Source organism: Temnothorax americanus, unplaced genomic scaffold (genome assembly GCF_048541705.1).
Source record: "Temnothorax americanus isolate GAGA-0224 unplaced genomic scaffold, ASM4854170v1 Scaffold13, whole genome shotgun sequence".
Classification (NCBI taxonomy): Eukaryota; Metazoa; Arthropoda; class Insecta; order Hymenoptera; family Formicidae; genus Temnothorax; species Temnothorax americanus.
The window spans coordinates 2,746,473-2,766,936 of NW_027509264.1; the positions used below are offsets into that span (position 1 = coordinate 2,746,473).

At 39.9% G+C, this 20,464-nt stretch overlaps 2 protein-coding genes across 3 annotated transcripts; both read left to right on the forward strand.

The window, feature by feature from the left end:
• Positions 1-1,545: 1,545 nt before the first annotated feature.
• On the forward strand, positions 1,546-9,426 carry Orco (odorant receptor co-receptor). The gene is made up of 9 exons (XM_077399830.1): positions 1,546-1,792; positions 2,258-2,395; positions 2,653-3,036; positions 3,358-3,612; positions 3,884-4,143; positions 6,557-6,656; positions 6,831-6,935; positions 7,072-7,227; positions 7,391-9,426. The coding sequence occupies exons 2-9, from the start codon at positions 2,258-2,260 to the stop codon at positions 7,439-7,441; spliced, it is 1,449 nt and encodes a 482-aa protein (XP_077255956.1). The 5' UTR covers positions 1,546-1,792; the 3' UTR covers positions 7,442-9,426.
• Positions 9,427-13,950: 4,524 nt separating this feature from the next.
• Positions 13,951-19,979, forward strand: LOC143893944 (ras-like protein family member 10B). Of its 2 annotated transcripts, none has more exons than XM_077399846.1 (5): positions 13,951-14,169; positions 15,788-15,948; positions 16,674-16,910; positions 17,816-18,011; positions 18,400-19,979. In XM_077399846.1, exons 1-4 carry the CDS (start codon positions 14,103-14,105, stop codon positions 17,993-17,995), a joined length of 645 nt encoding a protein of 214 aa, XP_077255972.1. In that variant the 5' UTR covers positions 13,951-14,102; the 3' UTR covers positions 17,996-18,011; positions 18,400-19,979. The 2 variants fall into 2 exon arrangements, with proteins under 2 accessions (XP_077255972.1, XP_077255971.1); XM_077399845.1 differs by having other exon boundaries at positions 13,959-14,169; positions 17,808-18,011.
• Positions 19,980-20,464: the final 485 nt, after the last annotated feature.

Sequence of the window (20,464 nt, forward strand, 5' to 3'; positions counted from 1 at the left end):
TACAGAGCAAAAGTTTAATTCTGAATCGTCGTTCAATCTCGGTAATTGCTATACGTCCGCCTTGTTTTCCTTCCGAAAAACAATTAAACTACGCTGTCGCTAATCAACAAGATCGGTTGCCCGAACAACCGAAGGAGAATCTCAAATTTCGAACAAAGTTCTCTTTATTAGAATTTATATTTTGTTACACATCAGCTACGCTCAAAATACCATAATTTGCAAACACTGATTATTTCGTCAAATATTTTTATTTATTTTGACAAGTTTGAACAGGAAATAGTATTCGCATTTTAAATAACAGATTAAAGTCTATTAAATTATAACAAATTATATTTATTATATGACTGGCAAATAAAAGGTTTCCTCGATAGTGGGATAGTTGACATAATTTTGATACAATTTCCGTGATGTCAGCACGTAGTGCTGTAGTAGTATCATTAGCCGACCGGTCGTCGTATCGCGGTAAGAATTATCGCCCTAAATAATGAAGGATATAGTTACTATGTATACGATCCATATGCCTGTAAGTTGCGGCGCGGCCCCCGTTTTAAGTCGATACGTGACATATTTAACCGTTGAGACTTACATAGGTCATTCTCGACGGTGAAACTACGGCTCGCGATCCGATTTATGCTATTTGTTTTACGTCATTTCATTTCGTATGCGATCGTACTTTATGTATACGAATCATTTATTTTCATCGACTCCGTTCTACGTTGTTTCCCGTTGTACGTGACGATGGTATACGCGAGCTCAATCGCAGGAAATTAAGTACATTTTTCATCGTAGATTCCGTGTATTGAAAGAGAGTGACGATCTTTAGCAAAATTTTCTGCCAGGGAGAATTGACCCCCATCCAAAATCTATCAAATCAAAAAAATTCATCTTTATCAAATTTTATCTTTAAGATATATGAAATTTGTTAAATATATATAACAATTAATTGGAAGAAATATTTGGGAAAAACTTCTATAATACACAAAAGACACATGCTGATAATTCGTAAATGTTAATGCACGAGCTAAACTTTTTATTTAAATATTGATGCAGTGGAATGGCGGCACGAGAGTCATTATTTTCCAGTTAATAATTACTAATACTGGCAAAAGAATTATAATAAGAGTCGCAAAGTATTCTGGAATAATATCCGGGAAATCGGCGTCGCGCGCCGATACGGCGATCCTATAGCGGAAACCTCGTTTCACCAGTTGCTAACCCCTGCTCTAGGCATCTTGGAACTTTAGACTGTTTTCTTCGTTGAAACTTTCTTTACGTTGAAAACTGCACGGAGCATGGCGGCGGCGGTCTGAATTATTAAGAGGATTATAGACCCCCGTGCAACTCCGGGGACGGCGTAAGAAGCGACATGGCGTCGGAGGAACAGCGCAGCGCGACGAAGCGGTCTGCGCCTGGTTACCGGGCCCCGATTGGTCCACGTTTGGTACCTACCCCGCTGGAAGGGGTTTTCCCGGTGGCGCGGGGTAGTGGTGGCGGTCAGGTCATAACCGGGGGTTGGAAGTGTTGGGACAAGAAGGCAGAAGCAGAGGGTACTTGGGCCTCGGCCGGAGAAACGAGACAGTTCACGAAGAGTCATCGAAACGAGCCACAAAACGACGACTGATGGCAGGCCGGCTAGTTAGTTTGCTCTTCTTCGTTCTTCTGATATATCTGGCACGATTGCTGCAACGTAATCGCGAGGCGCTGAAGGCCGCGTCGTAAATTGGCCGCGGATCCGAAGCGGAAGTTCTTCGCTCTTGGACATCTGTAATCTTGGATAGTCAAAGCGATCAAGGTAGGACACTTCGCCCTTATATTTCGAAACAGGTGCTAAATCCCAACGAAACAATGCGAAACTTAAAAAAGTAACATTTTGTTTATAAACACGAAAACAATATTATGGTGCATGTTCTGAAGAAATAAAAAACTCGTTTGACAACTGGCAAGTAAAAAATAAAATACAAATATTCGTAAGATTCATTAAACTTTTGCGTCTTTGATGATTTACGATATATTGCGTAAAATGAGTAATCGATGGCACACGCAGAGAAAGAGTTACGTGCTTCTAGAAGTTTCGTTTACACAACATGCACATATGTATATGGTAAACGGCCTCGTGATAAATGATATGCGGATCGTGTTATGGTGCGCGAATCGCAGCCAACCGCGAGTTGTCAATCTGCTAATGAATTTTAACGACAATTTCGCGCGTTTGATGGTTGCGATAAAGCGATGGTCAGTTCGTACCGTTTGCTCGTAGATGATGAAGATGAAGCAACAACAGGGCCTGGTGGCCGATCTTATGCCCAACATAAGGGTCATGAAGATCTTCGGACACTTCGTGTTCAACTATTACGACGACAGTTCGTCCAAATACCTGCATAAAATTTACTGCTGCGTAAGTAATCACGAATATCGACAAAATCTAGTTCCCGTCTGATCAAATCGAAGCCGAAGTTATCGACATTTTTTAGTATTATAGTAAAATATATACAAATTTTTGTAATAACATTTTGACAAGATATCCGAGAGTCCACGACTTGAACAATCGCCGTAAAACCACTATTATTCTTGGTTTACGTCCAAGTATCTGTGTACGAGAATCCGACGATCCTCCGAATCGCACGGGCACACCGCAAGAGCTATCTTTTCTAGGTAAATCTATTTCTGCTGCTGTTGCAATTCGGCCTGTGCGCGGTGAATCTGATCATCGAGAGCGCCGACGTCGACGATCTCACGGCCAACACGATCACCCTCCTCTTCTTCACGCACAGCATCGTCAAGATCGTTTATTTCGCCATCAGGAGCAAGTACTTCTACAGAACGTGGGCGATATGGAACAATCCGAATTCCCATCCGCTCTTCGCCGAGAGCAATGCGAGATACCACGCGATCGCCCTGAAGAAGATGAGGCTGCTGCTCTTCTTGGTCGGCGCCACCACCGTGCTCACCATGGTAGCTTGGACCATTCTCACTTTCTTCGAGCAACCGGAAAGAAAACTCGTCGACCCGGTTACGAACGAGACGACAATTATGGAGGTAATAAATCAGACTTGGTGGGGTAATATATAAAACATGTTTCATTTTGCTCGGTAAGTAAACTAAAAAAATATTGAAATAAAAAATTAACGCTTTAAGATAAAATTACTAGTTATCGTTATTAAAGTTATTATAAATATCACTTTTTATCCTTGAATTATAATATAATTAAGACAGGTGTATAACTAGAATATTTTCACGTATTTCTGTTTTTTAAGTTGCTTTTTTTATTTACAATATATACATTGCACTTACCGCGCAATTATGCACTCGAGTCCTACTTTCTGTGTATATGAGAAATTTCTCTTTCTCGTGATTTAGTTGCCGAAATTGCTGGTCCGTTCGTTCTATCCGTTCAACGCCGGCAAGGGAATAACGCATATATTGATACTCGTATACCAAATGTATTGGGTGCTCTTCATGCTCATTAACGCCAATTCGCTGGACGTCCTCTTCTGCTCGTGGCTATTGTTCGCCTGCGAACAATTACAGCACCTGAAACAAATCATGAAACCCCTGATGGAGTTGAGCGCAACTTTGGACACGGTGGTTCCGAACAGCAGTGAGCTCTTCAAGGTCTGTCAAATTTCAACGTTCACAGTCATTAGTCATATAAATTTTATTCCCACTCTATATTTTTTTCTAAAATTAGATTTTTTGAGATTTACATTAATTTCGACTAATATAAAAAAAAAAACATTTTTATTTTACGTTATGACAAGCAATTTTTGTCATTTCAAGTATTTATTAAAGAATAAGCCAAAAGTTCATATATCTGCATGATCAAGACTTTCTTCGGACTTTATGTATCAACACCTTGAGATTTCTCTTTTATATGCACGTATAGGCTGGTAGCGGGGATCATCTTCGAGAATCGGAAAACAATCAGCCGCCACCACCAGCACAGGCCGCCCAGGGCGACAATATGCTGGATCTCGATCTTCGTAACATATACAGCAATCGGCAGGACTTCACGGCGACCTTCCGGCCAACCGCTGGGATGACCTTCAACGGTGGCGTGGGACCGAACGGATTAACGAAAAAGCAAGAGATGCTCGTCAGGAGCGCCATCAAGTACTGGGTGGAGAGACACAAGCATATTGTCAGGTGAGTCAATTTTATTAGGTTCGCGCGAGTCTGACAATAAGGCTTTATCGCGATGCCAGTTGGACTAGCCTGTCTGTAAAGAGTGGTCGCAAGATAAGCGTCAAGACCGTGAGATAAAAGATTCAGTATCGAATAACGCGACGAGAGATGCAAAATCCCCCCCCCCCCCCCCCGCCGTGCTCTACTTACCCCACTGAAGACGTATAGTTAATTCATGCAACTCCTACACCACGAGTGAGCGACGGATCATTTCTTTGAAAGTCATCTGCATCTTGTGTGTGAACTAGTGACCCAGAAGAATTCTATATAACACACCTATGGCGCGTAAAGTATTTAGTATATAGTCGGCATTATATTGACCCCATAGAAAGACGCGCTAACTACACTCTTAATTATTAAGAGGCGCGCACGACAAAGTTCCGGCCAAACATCGCGGTCGTGAATATTTTAGAATATGCATAAACACGTTTCAAATACCGTTCCTTCGAGAGCATATTCTTCATATTAATTATTTAATACATGATACTGGGGAAAAAATAATTTTACATCGGGTTAACATTAATCCAAGTAACACGGATGAAACGAGAGCTTTACGATTTTGATCACAGAGGAAATAGAAGAAAAATAGGGGAATGAAACTCTACAAAAATATTCAGATATTATACTCCGACATATAAAACGGAGTAATTATTGCAATCTATATACCGCCGTTTAAGTTCCTAATACTTCTGTCACATTGATATTTGTGTGAAATATACTCCACAATATTTAAAAATTGCATAAATTATTAATAGGAAGCCAATTATAAATATAAGATAATAAATATATTTTTAGAACAAGTTTATTTTTATATAATGACGAACTCTTTGTTAAGCTTTAGTCAATTGAATGGCAATACATTAAAACTAATCATCGGAGGAATCACACAAGTTTAAAAGTAAAACACAATCTTCTGAATTAATAAAAAGCCGATATTACTTTATTTCGAATCTTGATGCTACGGTCTTTCGGAAAATTAATAGACAAAAATAAAACAGTTCTATTTCCAATCTTATTATTCCCTGCTTATCTACAGTCTCATAACTAACGTGAATAACATGATTCTGCTTAAAAACGTTAATCTTTTTCAAAGTGTGGCGTACGTCGTACTTCGTAAAGTTTCGAGTATGCGGAATACGATCAGCGGCGGCGAGATCGATCGCTCTTCGAGAAAAAGAAAAAATTTTTTTTCGCGATAACGGCGCGAACGGATGCCGTGTTCCTGCGGGTTCGTGGGGGGTGCCGAAGCCACTCGTCGACTGGCAGCGGGATGCGCGTGTTCCCACGGTGGTGAAATATTTATTCTAAGAAAGCGCGATATTGACCGCAACGGGGGTCGTGTGTTCTACGGACTGCGCGATTCATGGGGGGACGGGTGTTCGCCGCCGACGCGACGGTTCACGTGCACGTTATAAACGTGGGCACACGTGGTTCACCTGCTAACGCACGAGTGACGACAGATTTTTAGGCCCTGCTGAATAATATGACAGTCAATTTTACCAGTAGAAGAATTTCATTGTTGTTTTTTAGCGCACACTTTTTTAATAAGAAATTAAAATATATAATCTTGGCCAACGTGATTTCAATACTATACATATCAAATCTTACATTAGTCTTTTGTCCAGAAATGAGTAAACTTTCTTCTCTCTTTTATTTTAATTTCAAATCTCCTCATTAATTCTCGACCTTAGTAAAAGCCTAAGAGGTCTGGCGAATAGATCCGAAAATCGTTATGACAGTTTGTTACTTTCAAGCAGTAGAGGCTCGTATTATCACCTACGCGATATTGGAAGATATTGACCGCAACGGAGGTCATGTCCTACGAGTAAGTAGTCTAAGGGGATGAAATGCTTCCATACAGCGGACTGTATGTACATCGCGCTGGATTGCTGGATATTCGCGATCCGGAGTTACAAAATTTTCAAATCTACACAGTATCCTACTTCGAACTTATAATACGTTCAACGTTCTCGCGAAACGTTTTGCAGATTTGACTTTTCTGATGCAACGGTGACAACTTAGCGCGATATTACGCGGACTATCGCATTTCTTCAAGGTGTTTTGACGTATCGATCACTCACTTACTGACAACCAGTGTTAACTCGACGAACGGTCGACGAAATAAAGTATACGTGGTGAAACGGAAGCGAACTTTCGTCCGTCGTCGTTCAACTTAGTTCTATAATCGCTTAGTATGAAAATCAAGGGTGGAATGTGGGCGTATCTATATGCATGAAAAAACGGGCATTACGAATATATCTTTCATGAAACCGCTTTTAACGTGCGGCATAAGTCAGCCGTAGACAGTTCGGGTCGATCCTCGCCGATCAGCGGTATTATGGGTATTAATAATAATCTCTCTTGTTCCATGTAGATTGGTCACCGCGGTCGGAGATGCGTACGGTTTCGCTCTTTTGCTCCACATGTTGACAACCACCATCACTTTAACGCTGCTCGCGTACCAAGCGACGAAGGTGAGTATGCGTGTGACAGATGGCCGGGCTTCTTTTCAAGGTTCCGAGCAAATGACTTATCGATCGTATAAATTAGTAGAGCAAGTAATGCGAAGTCGATGGGTTAATGCAAACTCGAACATTACTTGAAAATTAAGTATTCATACTAATAGGTTCGAGTTTTAAATGCTACAGGTGAACGGCATAAATGTGTACGCGTTCTCCACGATCGGCTACGTGCTCTACACGTTCGGCCAAGTCTTTTTGTTCTGCATATTTGGAAATCGTCTGATCGAAGAGGTGCGTATGCGCGAAGTTCGCAGGAGACTCGACAAGTCTCGGAAACTTTGGCTCAAAATGACGATAAGAGATAAGGAAGAACGTGATGATTTAAAAGGCAGAAAACCGTATTTTTTAAATACAATCTTTCTTTCAGAGCACCTCGGTGATGGAGGCGGCGTATTCTTGCCACTGGTACGATGGATCGGAGGAAGCTAAGACGTTTGTGCAGATCGTGTGTCAACAGTGTCAGAAAGCTATGTCAATATCGGGGGCGAAATTCTTCACCGTGTCCTTGGATCTCTTTGCTTCGGTAAGACTAAATCTATCTCTCGAGGTGTCTGCCCCGAGTTTGAACTTCTCCTCGCGCTTGATTATTACACGTAACGAAATTAACAGAACTTCGTTCAACAACTATTACGATATTAGTTACGGAAAGAATAATGTAATTAACGATTTTCTGAAAATTCCCATAGGTACTGGGAGCCGTGGTGACTTACTTCATGGTGTTGGTGCAACTGAAGTGAACGCTCGGCTCCATGCATTCCAGATGCGAATGCAGTCTCTCGCGTTGCACACGGCTGTGCAAGATTATATTTTTTAACGTGTTTACAAGGGACCAAATGGAGCGTTGGTATCGTGAAGATTCTCGCGGAAAGAATCCGGCGTCCTTACGGGCGCGTAGCAAAATATTGAGAGTGGATATGAGATTGGAAAATCATAAGAAGCTACATCACTCGGAATTGAGTTTATGCGATAAAAATTCTAATAGGAATGATGATAGAAATTATTTTTACCGTTACTTTAGAGATCGATCGGCGATAAGACACAAATATGTCCTCTTTTTTTTTTCATTATTATCCAGATTAACGAACGATGAGAGAGCACTTTCTTTCGTTAAAATGTAAATTTTAATGCGTAGCTCGCTGCATAATTTTTCTCTCCACGTTTTATTGTGCATATAGTGACAAGCAAGGGATAACGGCAACGTGAGCACTCGTCGCGATTCATTTGCATGCACATTAATTATATAAGTCGTAATGCTTAACGGGGAAGATATACGCTAACGTTATTTGAGCTGTACTGCGGGGCGGCTTGTACCAATTGTCGTACGATCAATAATGGAACGTATATTAACGAGCAGATGCGGGAGAGCTTATTTTGCCTTTGGAGTCGTCCAGTAAAATCGTACCATTACGTTCTCGAACATCTTATATTTTAAAAATTGCGTATAACGGAGGGTTAAACGACGACATTGACGCGTCCTAACAAGGTGCAATGTGTAAATATAAGATATAATTGTATAAGGTGATATTACATTTTTTAAATAGAACAGTAACGCCAAGTCGTAATGTTAAATTTGGTGTAAGTTTAGTGGCACGCTTTGTCTTTGCACGCGAGAATCGACAATTTACAGCGTTACCACGAGTGTACGCTAACTTTTCTTTATTAATTATGTTTCTTACGTCCCCTATCCATGCAGAATTAGATTGCGCGAGAATATTGCTATTTAGATCCCATTTTAATTTTATTTCACGAATCTTGCAATCTTTAAGTGAATTTTCTTCTCTTCCCCCTCTCTTCTTTCTTTTTCTCTCTTCTGTCACTTATTAATGCTAAAATTTACGATCTCATTCCCTTCAGCGTAGAAAAATGCATTTTGACACATAATACAATTTAATTTCCCTATTTATTATCACTTAAACTCTGCAGCAAGGACAAACAGCCTTTGTCTTTTCTTTAGAGCGCATTTATCGGAGGTTACAATTTGTCAGTCAATAAGTAGCGATAACAGAATGAATCTGCCGCGAGAATAAATAAAAAAAGTTCGTCGCCGCGTTGAAAAGTATCAGCCCTTCGCTTCTTGATGAAAAAAGCGCCGATGCAATTGATGTGATACGTCAATTAATATACGGTACAATTATCAAACGATACTTGGATCTAATATATAAAAAAATAGAGAAAGTAAGATATTATATATATATATATGTATACATATATATATTTTTTCATTATACGTAACCACGTGAGCGTGGAGACAGACGTGTACCTAACGTACCTCGTTTTATATATTTCGTAACATCTCTCGGTGTCTTTAGTAAGATAATATTTCGTCACCTAAAAGATGTACAAGAGAAGATATTTGCACCGTGCATGGCCGCTCATTCTGACCGTTACAATATAAATATGTATCTTTCATCGACGCGGATATCGTTTTACGAGACGACGCGAGATATTTCTAGTTTCTTTCGTTGGAAAGTGAAAAGTGTTGTCGAGGGAAGAAGCGTAAAATATATTATAGGGCGGAAAAGCGAACGTTTAAGCGGATACGAGCGTGTCTGGGCGATATCCGGGCTCGATCTACTTTTACATTAGTGTATAATTAACGTATGTGTACATTACTATGATCAAGTATTAATCGATGAGATCACAGTATTATCAAATAGTTTTTCTCTATGTAAAACTGTACTATATTTATTTAATAAAATCTTGATATAAACGTTCATATAAATTCCAGCAGGAGAACCCGAATTTTTTTCGCGTTCGACTCTGTCGAAAGTTTAGCAAACTACGGCTTTCTCGCAGCATAGGCTGCATTTCGATATTCACTGTCGGTATACTGCAAATCTATATTTTACGTCACGTAAACTATAGATTTTCAGTACTGATAGTTGCTGACAAAAAAAGTCTCGCGTTGAAACTACAATAGAAATTCGCGAGTGTGCTGTTACAAGACAGCAATGCAGAAAATAAAAATTATAGAACACGCGTTGAAGCACATACTCACGTTATAGTAGCCGCTAATAAAGATTGTCTTGCTTCACGGAAACTTAAATTAAATTAGCACGGACCGCGCCGAGTTTCTCCTTATTCGATTCAATCGTTGCTTTCGGAGAGAACGCGACTCTTCCGACATGTAGAAAGTAACAATTTTTGTATTAAATGTGATTTACGAGTGAACTGCGCGAATGATGCACGTGCTACCTGGCGCAAACAGGATTGTAGAGATGAAGAAGGAGCTTGCCGCTCTTACTTATCCGACGAAACGCTTCGAAAATTGTGGACAAAGGACGGACTTTCTCTTCGCGCTGCATTCTTCATCGCATTCTCTTTCTTTATACTATTTAAAAATTTAATATAAAATATATATCAAGATAAATATCTCTGACGTACAAAATAAATCGAGATGTGCGCAGCTGTGCAAGCCGCTCTCTTCGTGTTTTTCCAGTGTTAATAATAAAATATTGACGTAAAATGTGGAGATGTACCATGTATATACACGGGGCGTTTCAAAACTTTACAAGCTTGTGGTACTTACTGAACTGGATAAAAAGCGTTTAATTACTATAAATACACAAATAAATCCATTTGAAATAAACAACTTTTTGTTTCAATAACGTAAACTATTTATTCATCGTTTATCGTTTGTAAAAACAAAAAATTTTTAACAATTGGATCATTATTTTATTATTTTATTATTCCAATGTTAAATAATATATAATTTGTGTCGAAACCCAAAGTGGAATTGTATTTAAAATTTTTTTATGTGCTATATGTAACATAAAAAACATTTAAAGAATTAAAAACACATTTATATAAAATGCAAGCCATATAAAATTATAAATAGAATTCTATCCTAAAGTATAACGCAAAATGTGCATTATTTAAATTAAAGGGAGCTTTAAAAAAATATTTTTTGTATTTTCCATTTAAAAATGCATGTTTAATATCTTTGTGCCATCAAATATTTTTTTAATTCCTAGTGTATTTTGAACCGCTGACACTCTCTCGACAAGCAATATTTAAATATTAATATTTATACAACAATATATATAATATTTACGTAAGCTGTGTTAAACCACTTTAAACGATTTATAATTTGTATCTCTCAGAGTTTAGGATATAATTTTATTTATAATTTTATGTGTCATGTAATGCAATAAATGTTTGAGAAAACAAAATAGAAAAATAAAATTCTATCTTAAAATCTGGTGCAAATTAAAGATCGTCTAAAGTGGGCTTTACGATATATTATGAATAATCTGTTGCTTGCATACTGCAGCAAACATACAAATACATAACAATAATCATGGATGGATAATTTACATTATCGAAGCACAAAATCGCTATTTATTGAAAAAAAAATTGATTTGTGGATCTATCTCAAGGCATTTTTTTATTCAGCTTAGCGAGTACTACAAACCTGCGAAGTTACGACCCGCTATCTCGAAACATACTGTACTCGAAGTCGACGAGGTGAAGCAACGTCTATTAAGAGCTCGTAAAAATAAGCGTTTATAACAAGTAGAGTGAGAAATTGCCGCGGCGGGTTCGCACGCAGGCGCAAACCGCGAGCATCTCCGTGCGTTTCTAGGGGTAGTTTCGATCGTCCGGGGGATGAACTATGCCGTGCTGCCGCCCGAGACGCCTCTACCTCGTGCGTTGCTCCCGTGCGATGCTGCCTGAAACGAGAACTCTCGCGTCGCCGTCGTTTCGTGACAGTGACTCGCCTGCGGGACGCGTGGTGCCGGTCCGTCACGATTGCATAACCGTCGATCGTGTGTCAGCCCTCGGCGACCGGGAGAGGGTTCCTCGCGGTTCAAGCGGGATTCTGTGATCGCGCGTCGTCGCCGGAGAGGATGCACCGATTGTGGTCGAGGCGAGGGCAGCCGCTGGCTCCGTCGACGGCGAAATCGGACGGTCCCGAGATCGAGCCTGCGAAACTTCACTGACGAATCTCGGTTGACGATTATCCCCTCCCCCCCCCGCGCACCGCCAAGTCCGTTTCTCCTCGGGAAGCAATACACGTAAAGCAATACTGGCGCGTGGACCACGTCTGACACACGCCACGACCGTCTCCACTTCGCTCGCGCCGTGTCGTCTCGTTTTCGTCGACCGTAAAATAAATCAAAAGAAAATGATAATAATGCGACGACGTCCTACAACGATGCTGTCTGATTGTGAGACGCATGCGTTCGCCAAGTCCGAGTGCAGCTAATGAATCGGATCCAGACGAGCTATAGGCGTGCGCAATCCGGAAGAGATAGAGAAGACGGAGACCGGAAGAGAAGACGAAGGATCAAAAACGATCGGTCGATCACGAAATGCGAATCCGTTGTCAATCAACGAAGTACAATCTATAGAATAATTGTTAACAATCAAAATCGGGACGTGTAATCTCGGGGCAAGTTCAGATTTCGATCTCATTGATTATACGCCAAAACGATCTCTATGCTTATATCCGTGACGAAGCGAATTAAATTAAAATTGCAGTAGTGAATTTTCTTTCGCGCGAAACATCGGAAATGCAACCCGTCAAGATTACGCCCGTTACAATCACTAACTTTATGGTACTTGAAGAATAGCGTGTCGATCAGTATGATCGGTTGTCCGATATTGCGGGATACACGTGTACGTGAGGTACCACGAGTTACGTAATACGCGCCTATCTATAAAGCTACCTATAATAGGCTACAATAGACGTCCCCGAAGAGAATAAAGAAGGAGATAAAATCGAATCCGAAATGGTTGTTTGATTAGTGGAGCGAAGAACCCCTGATGGACAATGAAACTCTTTTATTTATAATCTAGTCAACGAGACTGAACGACACTGGTTTTTTAGATTATAAAATCTAGACTAAAACGAGAGATAATTTTTATCAAAGGAAATAATTCATTGCCATTTAATAATATACCAAAATATACCGAAGCAAATAAAAAAGGAGAAAAAAAAGAGAGAAATCAAAGTACAATCGCATGAGCGAACGTGGTTAGTCAACCGACAGAATTGAATTCGTCTTAATTAACTTTACAAGGCTCAAGCAATGAAATCGCGTCGGAGTTAACAAGAGCTGGTGCGGCGCAAGTTGTGAGGAATTTTTTGCGAATCACCGATAACCATAGGTACAAAAACTGCGAGCGGCTGGAGGAGGCGAAGCCTCCCGCCGCACAAGCATTATCGTAAGTATTGTAAGTTTTGCAAAATATTTTGTCACCCGCCTGTCATCCGCCACTATATTACGTCTTAAATTTATTTATAATTTACATAGTATGATTTATTATATTGTTATAATGATCTGTTATTATAATTTTATATTTTATAACTTATGTTTTATGTTATATAACAGACTTATATTAGAAGTGTTCCCTTCTCAAAAATGAAAAAGATATATTAAATATATTTTATGTATATATTTTCTACTTGTACTCATTTCTGTTGTCTTCCTTTATAATATTATTTTCATTTATCAATAAATTACATTTACAATTTTTTTAGAAATATGAATATTACGCGAACGTCATTAATTATATCACAGTTTTCTAAAGGTTAAAATCAACGCGCTCTCGCAAACAAAAGGATCGATTACTTGATTATATACGTGTATTAACATGAGCTAAAATTAATTAAAAACTTGTATAAAAGCCTGTACCTACGCATAATTAAAGTTTCTGTGCTATAATACCATGGTGAGATAACAATAATGGTCCGACACGTACCTTTCAAAGCATAACGTGGTAATTTGTATACACTTAATCCAATTAATACGTCAAAGTACTTCCCTTTTCCAGTTCCTATATAATTTAGCACGTTAATTTAGCCATGTTAATTAAAGAAAACTTAAAAATATTTTTTTATTACTTCACCAAAACAAATTTACCTACTAAAGACCTATAATTAATACAATCGGTAGCTTTAAAACGATTTGTATATGGATATCGCGATTATTTCAAGTTACATAGTTTAAGGTATATATTTCGTTACACAAAATTTAATGTAATTTATTAAAGAACTAAAAAAAAATACATATATATATATATTTCTTTAGTATAAATTATACATGTGTATATATAAAATATATATATATAATATATATAATATATAATTTAAAAAGTATATATATATATATGTATATATTTTTAAATGCCACCTTAATTAAGAGAGATAAATCGATATTTCTTTCATATATTATGTGTAGATATATATATATATATATATATATATATATATATATATAATATATATGGTCGTTGATCCCTGGTTAGAGAGAGTTAGAGAGTACTCCAGAGTTTCTCGTCAGTCGATCGGCGAACTTCGACCACGAAGGTCGTCTGAACGCGGCGATAAATGTAACGCGAATATTCGCCCTTCGCCGCGAGTGCAATATGTTCTAATTGCAATTAAATCTGATGGATCGCACGAAGGACAATGAGTTCCCATCGAGCTCGATCTTACACGCGAATAAACGGCTTTTGGGTAAACGAGATTCGTTTGTCAATACACGCGTGATGTCCCGATAAATTCAACCATACCGAATGCATGTGAGATATTTTTATTTTTATTCTGAAAAAGTCGAAGATCAATATCCATTTTATTTAATCATCAATTTTTCTGCCTTATATATGTGAAAATATATTTTTTTTCCTCCTGATTTAAATATAATTGATGCTTATTGAGGTACTTTACAATGTAATGCATGTCTTATTTATAAAGACGTTTAATCTTCTGAATTGATTCAATGATTTAATTATGAATTGGGAATTGATTTTCTGTTATAAAGCATTTTCGTTATAAGCATCCGTCGCGTCGGTGCTTTTATTTATTCGGCGGCGTGGGTTGGCGCATCGTGTTCAAAAGAGCGGAATAAAATCTCATTTAAGCATCCATAATTACACGTCGATTTGGTTATGCGAAAGCAATGTCGCGAGTACAGCTTTCAGCCAATTTGTAATCACTGCATCGCTCATTACAAATTTGTCGTCACTCACGCATATGTTTCACTTGAAATTCCATAAATTAAAATTTCATGAAATCGCAAAGCTTCTCTCTGCACGTTCCGTACACGCATTTTCGCATGCGGCATGTCCTCGCCGATTGACATTTTATTTATTTATCTTTTCATGGAATTGTGTGTGTGTACGCTTAAATTGAACTCACTCGGTCGTGGGTGCCATGCAAACTTGTTGTTTCACTCCTGCGCACGGGATCATAAAGTAATTTTACGATTCAAAATACTTGCGGAGACAAATGAATCCTCGCACGAAAGGTGCATGGTATATCATGATTTATGGATGACATGAGTCCCTAAAAATATTCTCTCGCTTCACGAATAATATATTTTTACGACGGACAACTTATAGAGTAACTTGCTGTGCAAAGTCAGCAAAACGAATGTCAGGAGCATCTTTCTCCCTTAGCTTTTTTTGCACGGGACGGACTTTCGCGTTTCGCGCGAAACGATCTTCTAACTTGACTGCCGCGTAAAGTTCGTTCCGCAACGGATATCCATCTGAATACTGTTAACCAATTCATTTATTCCATCGGGCCGCGGCGCGTCCTCTCCGCGGACCTGTCATATTTATAACAATTATGCCCGCGGAAGTGCGCGAGACGATAATTTTCTGATACTTTTTACCACGTGCATATTAATTAAGCTGTGGAATATTTATCAACGTTAATTGTACACGCCACGTGGATTCTTCGCGAGTACCTCTCGCTTTGTTTCGCGATTACAATGTATTCTAACAGAGAGCAAGCTTCTGAATTTAATACTGATGGGAGAGTTGATTATAACGAGTGCTCTTTGTGTAAGACAGTTCTTGTACTTTGAATAACTTTGGTTGATCATACGATATTGTATACACTCCCGTATACGTTTCATCAAAATTGTATAATTTGCAGAACTTTAACGCACCCATCGCGGAAGCGCGTTTCGAACGAGGTTTACTCTCGTTGCAATATTCCGGAAACCGGATCTCATAGTTACGGAATAAAATAGCTTTGCCATATATATATGTATGAGCAACAAGTTCTTATCTCGTATTATTTATTACGTGTTATTAGCGCGTATACGATTCTGTCATCTCTGTCGCAGAGCTGGACCTCGATTTTTTGGAAAGAAGAGGCGGAAATACAATAACTTACGAAGGCGCCGAAGGAGGATCGAAAGAGGAGGACAGCCCCGCGGACACATTAGATCGCGTTAAGGTCATCTTCCTGGGTGCACCCGGCGTGGGAAAGACGAGCATAATCCGAGTAAGATTTAATGGACAGGATTGGACCTCTCACAACTAGACGTTAACTTTCATATACTTTAATTCGTATACTTTGCGTGAAACTGCTCTCTGCCCCGCAAATCTCTCAATTAATATCTCTTGGATATTCGTCCACAGCTGGATATATCGAAATTCTATATAAAGATCTAATTACCTTAATGAAAAGACATTTTAATTAACATAATTTGTAAATTTGAACATTACAAATATATTATATCAGTCTTACTTTTATGTAATTTTTATCAATCTGGCAAAAAACGAAGACGCAGCGATAACTTTGGCAAATATCCTGCACGAGAATGCAATTATACACGCGGGTCGTACGATCGGCGAGAATCTTTGTCAGAATTTTTGCTTCAAAGCCGGGAAGGAAACAAATCGCGGAAACGAGTCGCTCGGACGCTCCGTTCATTTCCGATAGTTTCCGCTTATCGATGACGACGATTATCGGCTCTCCGAGGAAATTAAAAGGCACGACGAATATCCTAAGGAAGCCGGGTCACACTTTTGACATTTCTTTTAATGGTCGAAATTCCAGCTCCGAACGCTCCGCTTTTCGTAGGAGAGCTTTCGATCGACCTTCTTCGTACCCATAATTATATCTTTACGAATTCGCGATTTTTTCGTTTGCGCGATTTTTGCCTCCAGCCTAGCAATTCGTTTTTACGAACTCGTGATTTTCGTTTGCGCGACTTTTGCTGCCAGCAATTCGTCTGGAGCGAGTTTTCCGAGGAGTACAGACCGACCGAGAAGCGGGAGACGTTTTATCCGAGCGTGGTGCTGGCCGATCGATTATACGAACTGAAGATCACCGATCTGCCTACCATCCCGTACTTCCCGGTCAGCTCGCACCTGGAATGGACGGACTTCCGTTATTACGGACTACGGAGCGCGACAGCGTACGTGCTCGTGTTTGATCTTAGCAACCAGGACACGTTTCAGGTATCTACAATCGAGATTGAATGTTAAAAAAAAAAAAAACGCGACAAATTGCGAGAGCGGGCCTCTTCGCGAGAGACGCAACTTCTGCTTCGGAGGAACGTCAGAAACACGGCACAGCCGTCGTCACGACTTCCGCGCTTATCTCTTTTTCGCAAAGTTTTCCTCGCGAGCTTTTTCCTATCTCGCGAAAGCCGCCGTCACGACTTCCGACTTCAAGTCGCGTCAAAGTTGCCGGCATAAAAGTTTGATTATTTGGATTGTTTGTCTGGGGGTTTGACGAAAGATGGTCCCTCGAGGACAAAGAGTAACGGCAAGTTAGCTGACGTTAAATCGATTTTACTAATGGTCAGTCAAAATGAAAAACGCACCGTGACGTTGATAACATTGTTACGCGAGATTGGTACAATAAGTAATTAATGACTGCAGAGAAGAATCTTTCTAAATTGTGTTTACCTTCTTTGAAAATATTCTAACCTTCTGACCTTAAAAGTGTGCACTCAGATAGCCCACACGTATAAGATCGATAGTAATAAATTAAAATACTGAGAAAAAAAATAATTTAAAATATCGTATGCACTGATCTTTAATTAATCTTTCCATGTCTGACATTAAAAAAAAAACACACACATCTACTTTAATTATTTATGGATCTTATCAAGCAAGTAATTTTTTATACTTTACAATAGTTTTTACGATAATATTTTCTTATTGAAGTTTAAGCGGGCCCCTTTAAAAAGTGTCTTATTTGCTTTTGATGATTCATTGTTTAACAATGTTTGACAGAGATATGATTTTTTGAAACACGCTGACATATGTGGCCCGCTGGACATGAATGAGTTAACGCGTGTCAATCTCGCATGTGTTTTTCGTTCATTTTTTCGACCGATTGGTGTTCAGTACATCAGAACGTTACGCGAGCAAATCTACGAGGCGCGCGACATGAGAGGCGTACCCCTGCTGGTGGTTGGAAACAAGCAGGACGAACTGTCGCAGACCGTCGCTTCCGGGACCAGGTACCGAGACATCGTAAACCTCGTCCGGAAGCATTGGAGATGCGGTTACGTCGAGTGCAGTGCCAGATTTAACTGTCGCGTGGTGCAGGTGCGCGTTATACATTATTTATTAATCTCGCCCACCGCCAATCTGCATCTCATTCGTATTAAGATCAACTTAACTCTCTTAGAATTTTAAATGTACGCTTCAATTACCGTTCATATTTAGCATTTAATACTAAAATTGCGCGTACCGCGGTTACTGAGGTACTCGCTAAATCGTCGACGGAAAATTCGTCGAAGAGCTTGAAAATAAGCTCTCGAGGTTTTCGGAAAACCCTATTGTTCTGAATTTTCTTAAATTTTTGCTCCATTGTCTTTTTTTTTCCAGTCTTTGCGTGTGTTATGTTTGCTGACCATTCATGTGTTCGCCTCTTAAAAAAGCTGAGAGAGCGTCAGTCAGGGAGACTAGCGTTGTACCTTTTGATGATCGACAGGTTTTTCGAGAACTGATGAAGAGCATACAGGCCATAGAAGGTAGGCCGAACTCGCCGTCACCCGCGGCGACGCAACCGATGCGAGCCCATCCACACGACACCGGCGAGAAGTGCATTCTTCTCTGACATTAAGACTAGACCCGCTTCCCCGTTATGAGGCAGTCGATTATACAATGCATCGTGTCGCATCGTGTGTACCACGCTTGTCCGCGAGCAATGAAACCGGAGCGACGAGGACTCGCTCGATCGACGAAGAGCACGTCGCTCAAGAGTCACGAGAGAGTGGACGAGCGATTTTGAAATAAGCGACAATAATAATCGAGATTTACGTCAACGGTGAATCCGCTGCGACACGCGAATTAATCACCGCTTGAATCGCATATACATATATCGGTGATTTCGTAATCCAGCGAGGGGCGGGGGGGGGGAGAGGAAGGGTCTTGTTCGCTGAAATCTCGGCGAGGACGAAGTTTTCGACTGAAAGGATCTGTCTCCCCCTGCAGTATTCACCTTTTTGTATTCATAATTGCATTAGCCGCACGTTTAACGATTTTCCTTTCGCATAGACCGTCGATTACTATTATATTAATTGCAGTATACTACGATGATAACAATGATAATTTTTTAGGCAAATTCAATTTCAAGCAATAAAATTACTTTCGCGTGTCTGTCGAAACTACGTGTGTACTACCGATTTTCAATGAGTTCCGTTCTCCGGACGGAACGGGATCGTGCGTAGAAATTAACACATGTGTTAGAGTGTTCGGAAGAACAATTATTAAATAGCGTAAAAGCGTTAGAAAAAAAAAGCTACGATACACTGAGCGAGAAGCAAGAAGGTAGCGAAATGCAGCGCGGAACTCCTCTCAGCTCAACCCTTTCCCGCGTTCGGCCTAATTATATTCACGCTGTAGGTAGCTGGTACTCGGCGAGAACGAAGCAATAGTATACATATACATACACACATATATTTTACTATGCTGTTAAGAGAGTTATTGGTTAATCGGTTATTGATCTAATGTTAAGAACGGTCAGTCGATCGCGTGTAATCGTTAACATATTATCGAGATGTTGTATACACATAGATTCTATCGGCATGTATCGTGTGTTAGCGTTGTTACCGTTTATATTTACTCTAAGACGGATGCTACGTGCACGTAATTTCTACCTTAGGTCTCTCTCTCTCTCTCTCTCTCTCTCTCTCTCTCTCTCTCTCTCTCTCTCTCTCTCTTTCAATAAGTCGCCAATCCCCGGGACTCGTTCGCGACGCACCGAGTTTGTCGCCGTTACACACCAGCAATAGAGTGAGAGCGTCGCCGACGTTATTATCTGTTACGTTTGAACGCTCGAACGCACATGTTAAAAGTGTCACACGAGACAGCGGCATATAAAGGATACGTAAGATCGCTCAATTCCTATTTGCATAAACGCATAAAGTTAACCGGAAACCGATTTTGTAACCGGCGCGAGAGTGCGCGACGGCGCCGGCAGCGACCGGCAAAGGGTGATATGTGATCCCTCATTTTGTATGCACATTCACCATGCACGACGTTCACAATAAAAAGCCAGTGAGACATTAACCGTGAACTGTCATTTTAAACTCTCACTTGCACAATTTTTTTTCAGCAACGATGTGTCGAGCGCGGAAGTTCTTTTTGAATGGAAGAGAACCGCTTGAAGTGTATGTACACCACGAAAACAGCGAAGCAGCAAACTCGAAAGCTCTCGCTTCTGATTTTTCTTCAGAAGCGAGAGCTAAATGTGTCAAAATGCCTCTAAAGTGATTTAACGAGAAAATTCTTCCGTTTAGTTCAACGTAAAAAGATAAATTCAAGTATTACGAAAGAGCTTACCATTACTTCATCTTGTATATATCTTCCGCGCAGCGTGTTACACGTTAATTCGGGTTCACGATCGAACAAATTATTACGAAAGATATGTTACGTCTGTCAAGAGGACTCCGGTGTCACAGAGTCCACATGTTCGTTCCGTGGGACGGGAGGAAGAGTTGCGTGATGCAATTTCCCGGCGATGGGAAGGCCAGCTTCGGAACGGGGGAACGGCA

Bases quoted from the DNA above. Each gene is read 5' to 3' on its own strand.
- Orco (XM_077399830.1), top strand. From the start codon at position 2,258: ATGATGAAGATGAAGCAACAACAGGGCCTGGTGGCCGATCTTATGCCC. The intron at 4,144-6,556 runs GTGAGTCAATTT...TGTTCCATGTAG, and splicing joins AGACACAAGCATATTGTCAG to ATTGGTCACCGCGGTCGGAG. The intron at 6,657-6,830 runs GTGAGTATGCGT...TAAATGCTACAG, and splicing joins TCGCGTACCAAGCGACGAAG to GTGAACGGCATAAATGTGTA.
- LOC143893944 (XM_077399845.1), top strand. From the start codon at position 14,103: ATGGATCGCACGAAGGACAATGAGTTCCCATCGAGCTCGATCTTACAC. The intron at 15,949-16,673 runs GTAAGATTTAAT...TTTTGCTGCCAG, and splicing joins GAAAGACGAGCATAATCCGA to CAATTCGTCTGGAGCGAGTT. The intron at 18,012-18,399 runs GTGCGCGTTATA...GATGATCGACAG, and splicing joins TTAACTGTCGCGTGGTGCAG to GTTTTTCGAGAACTGATGAA.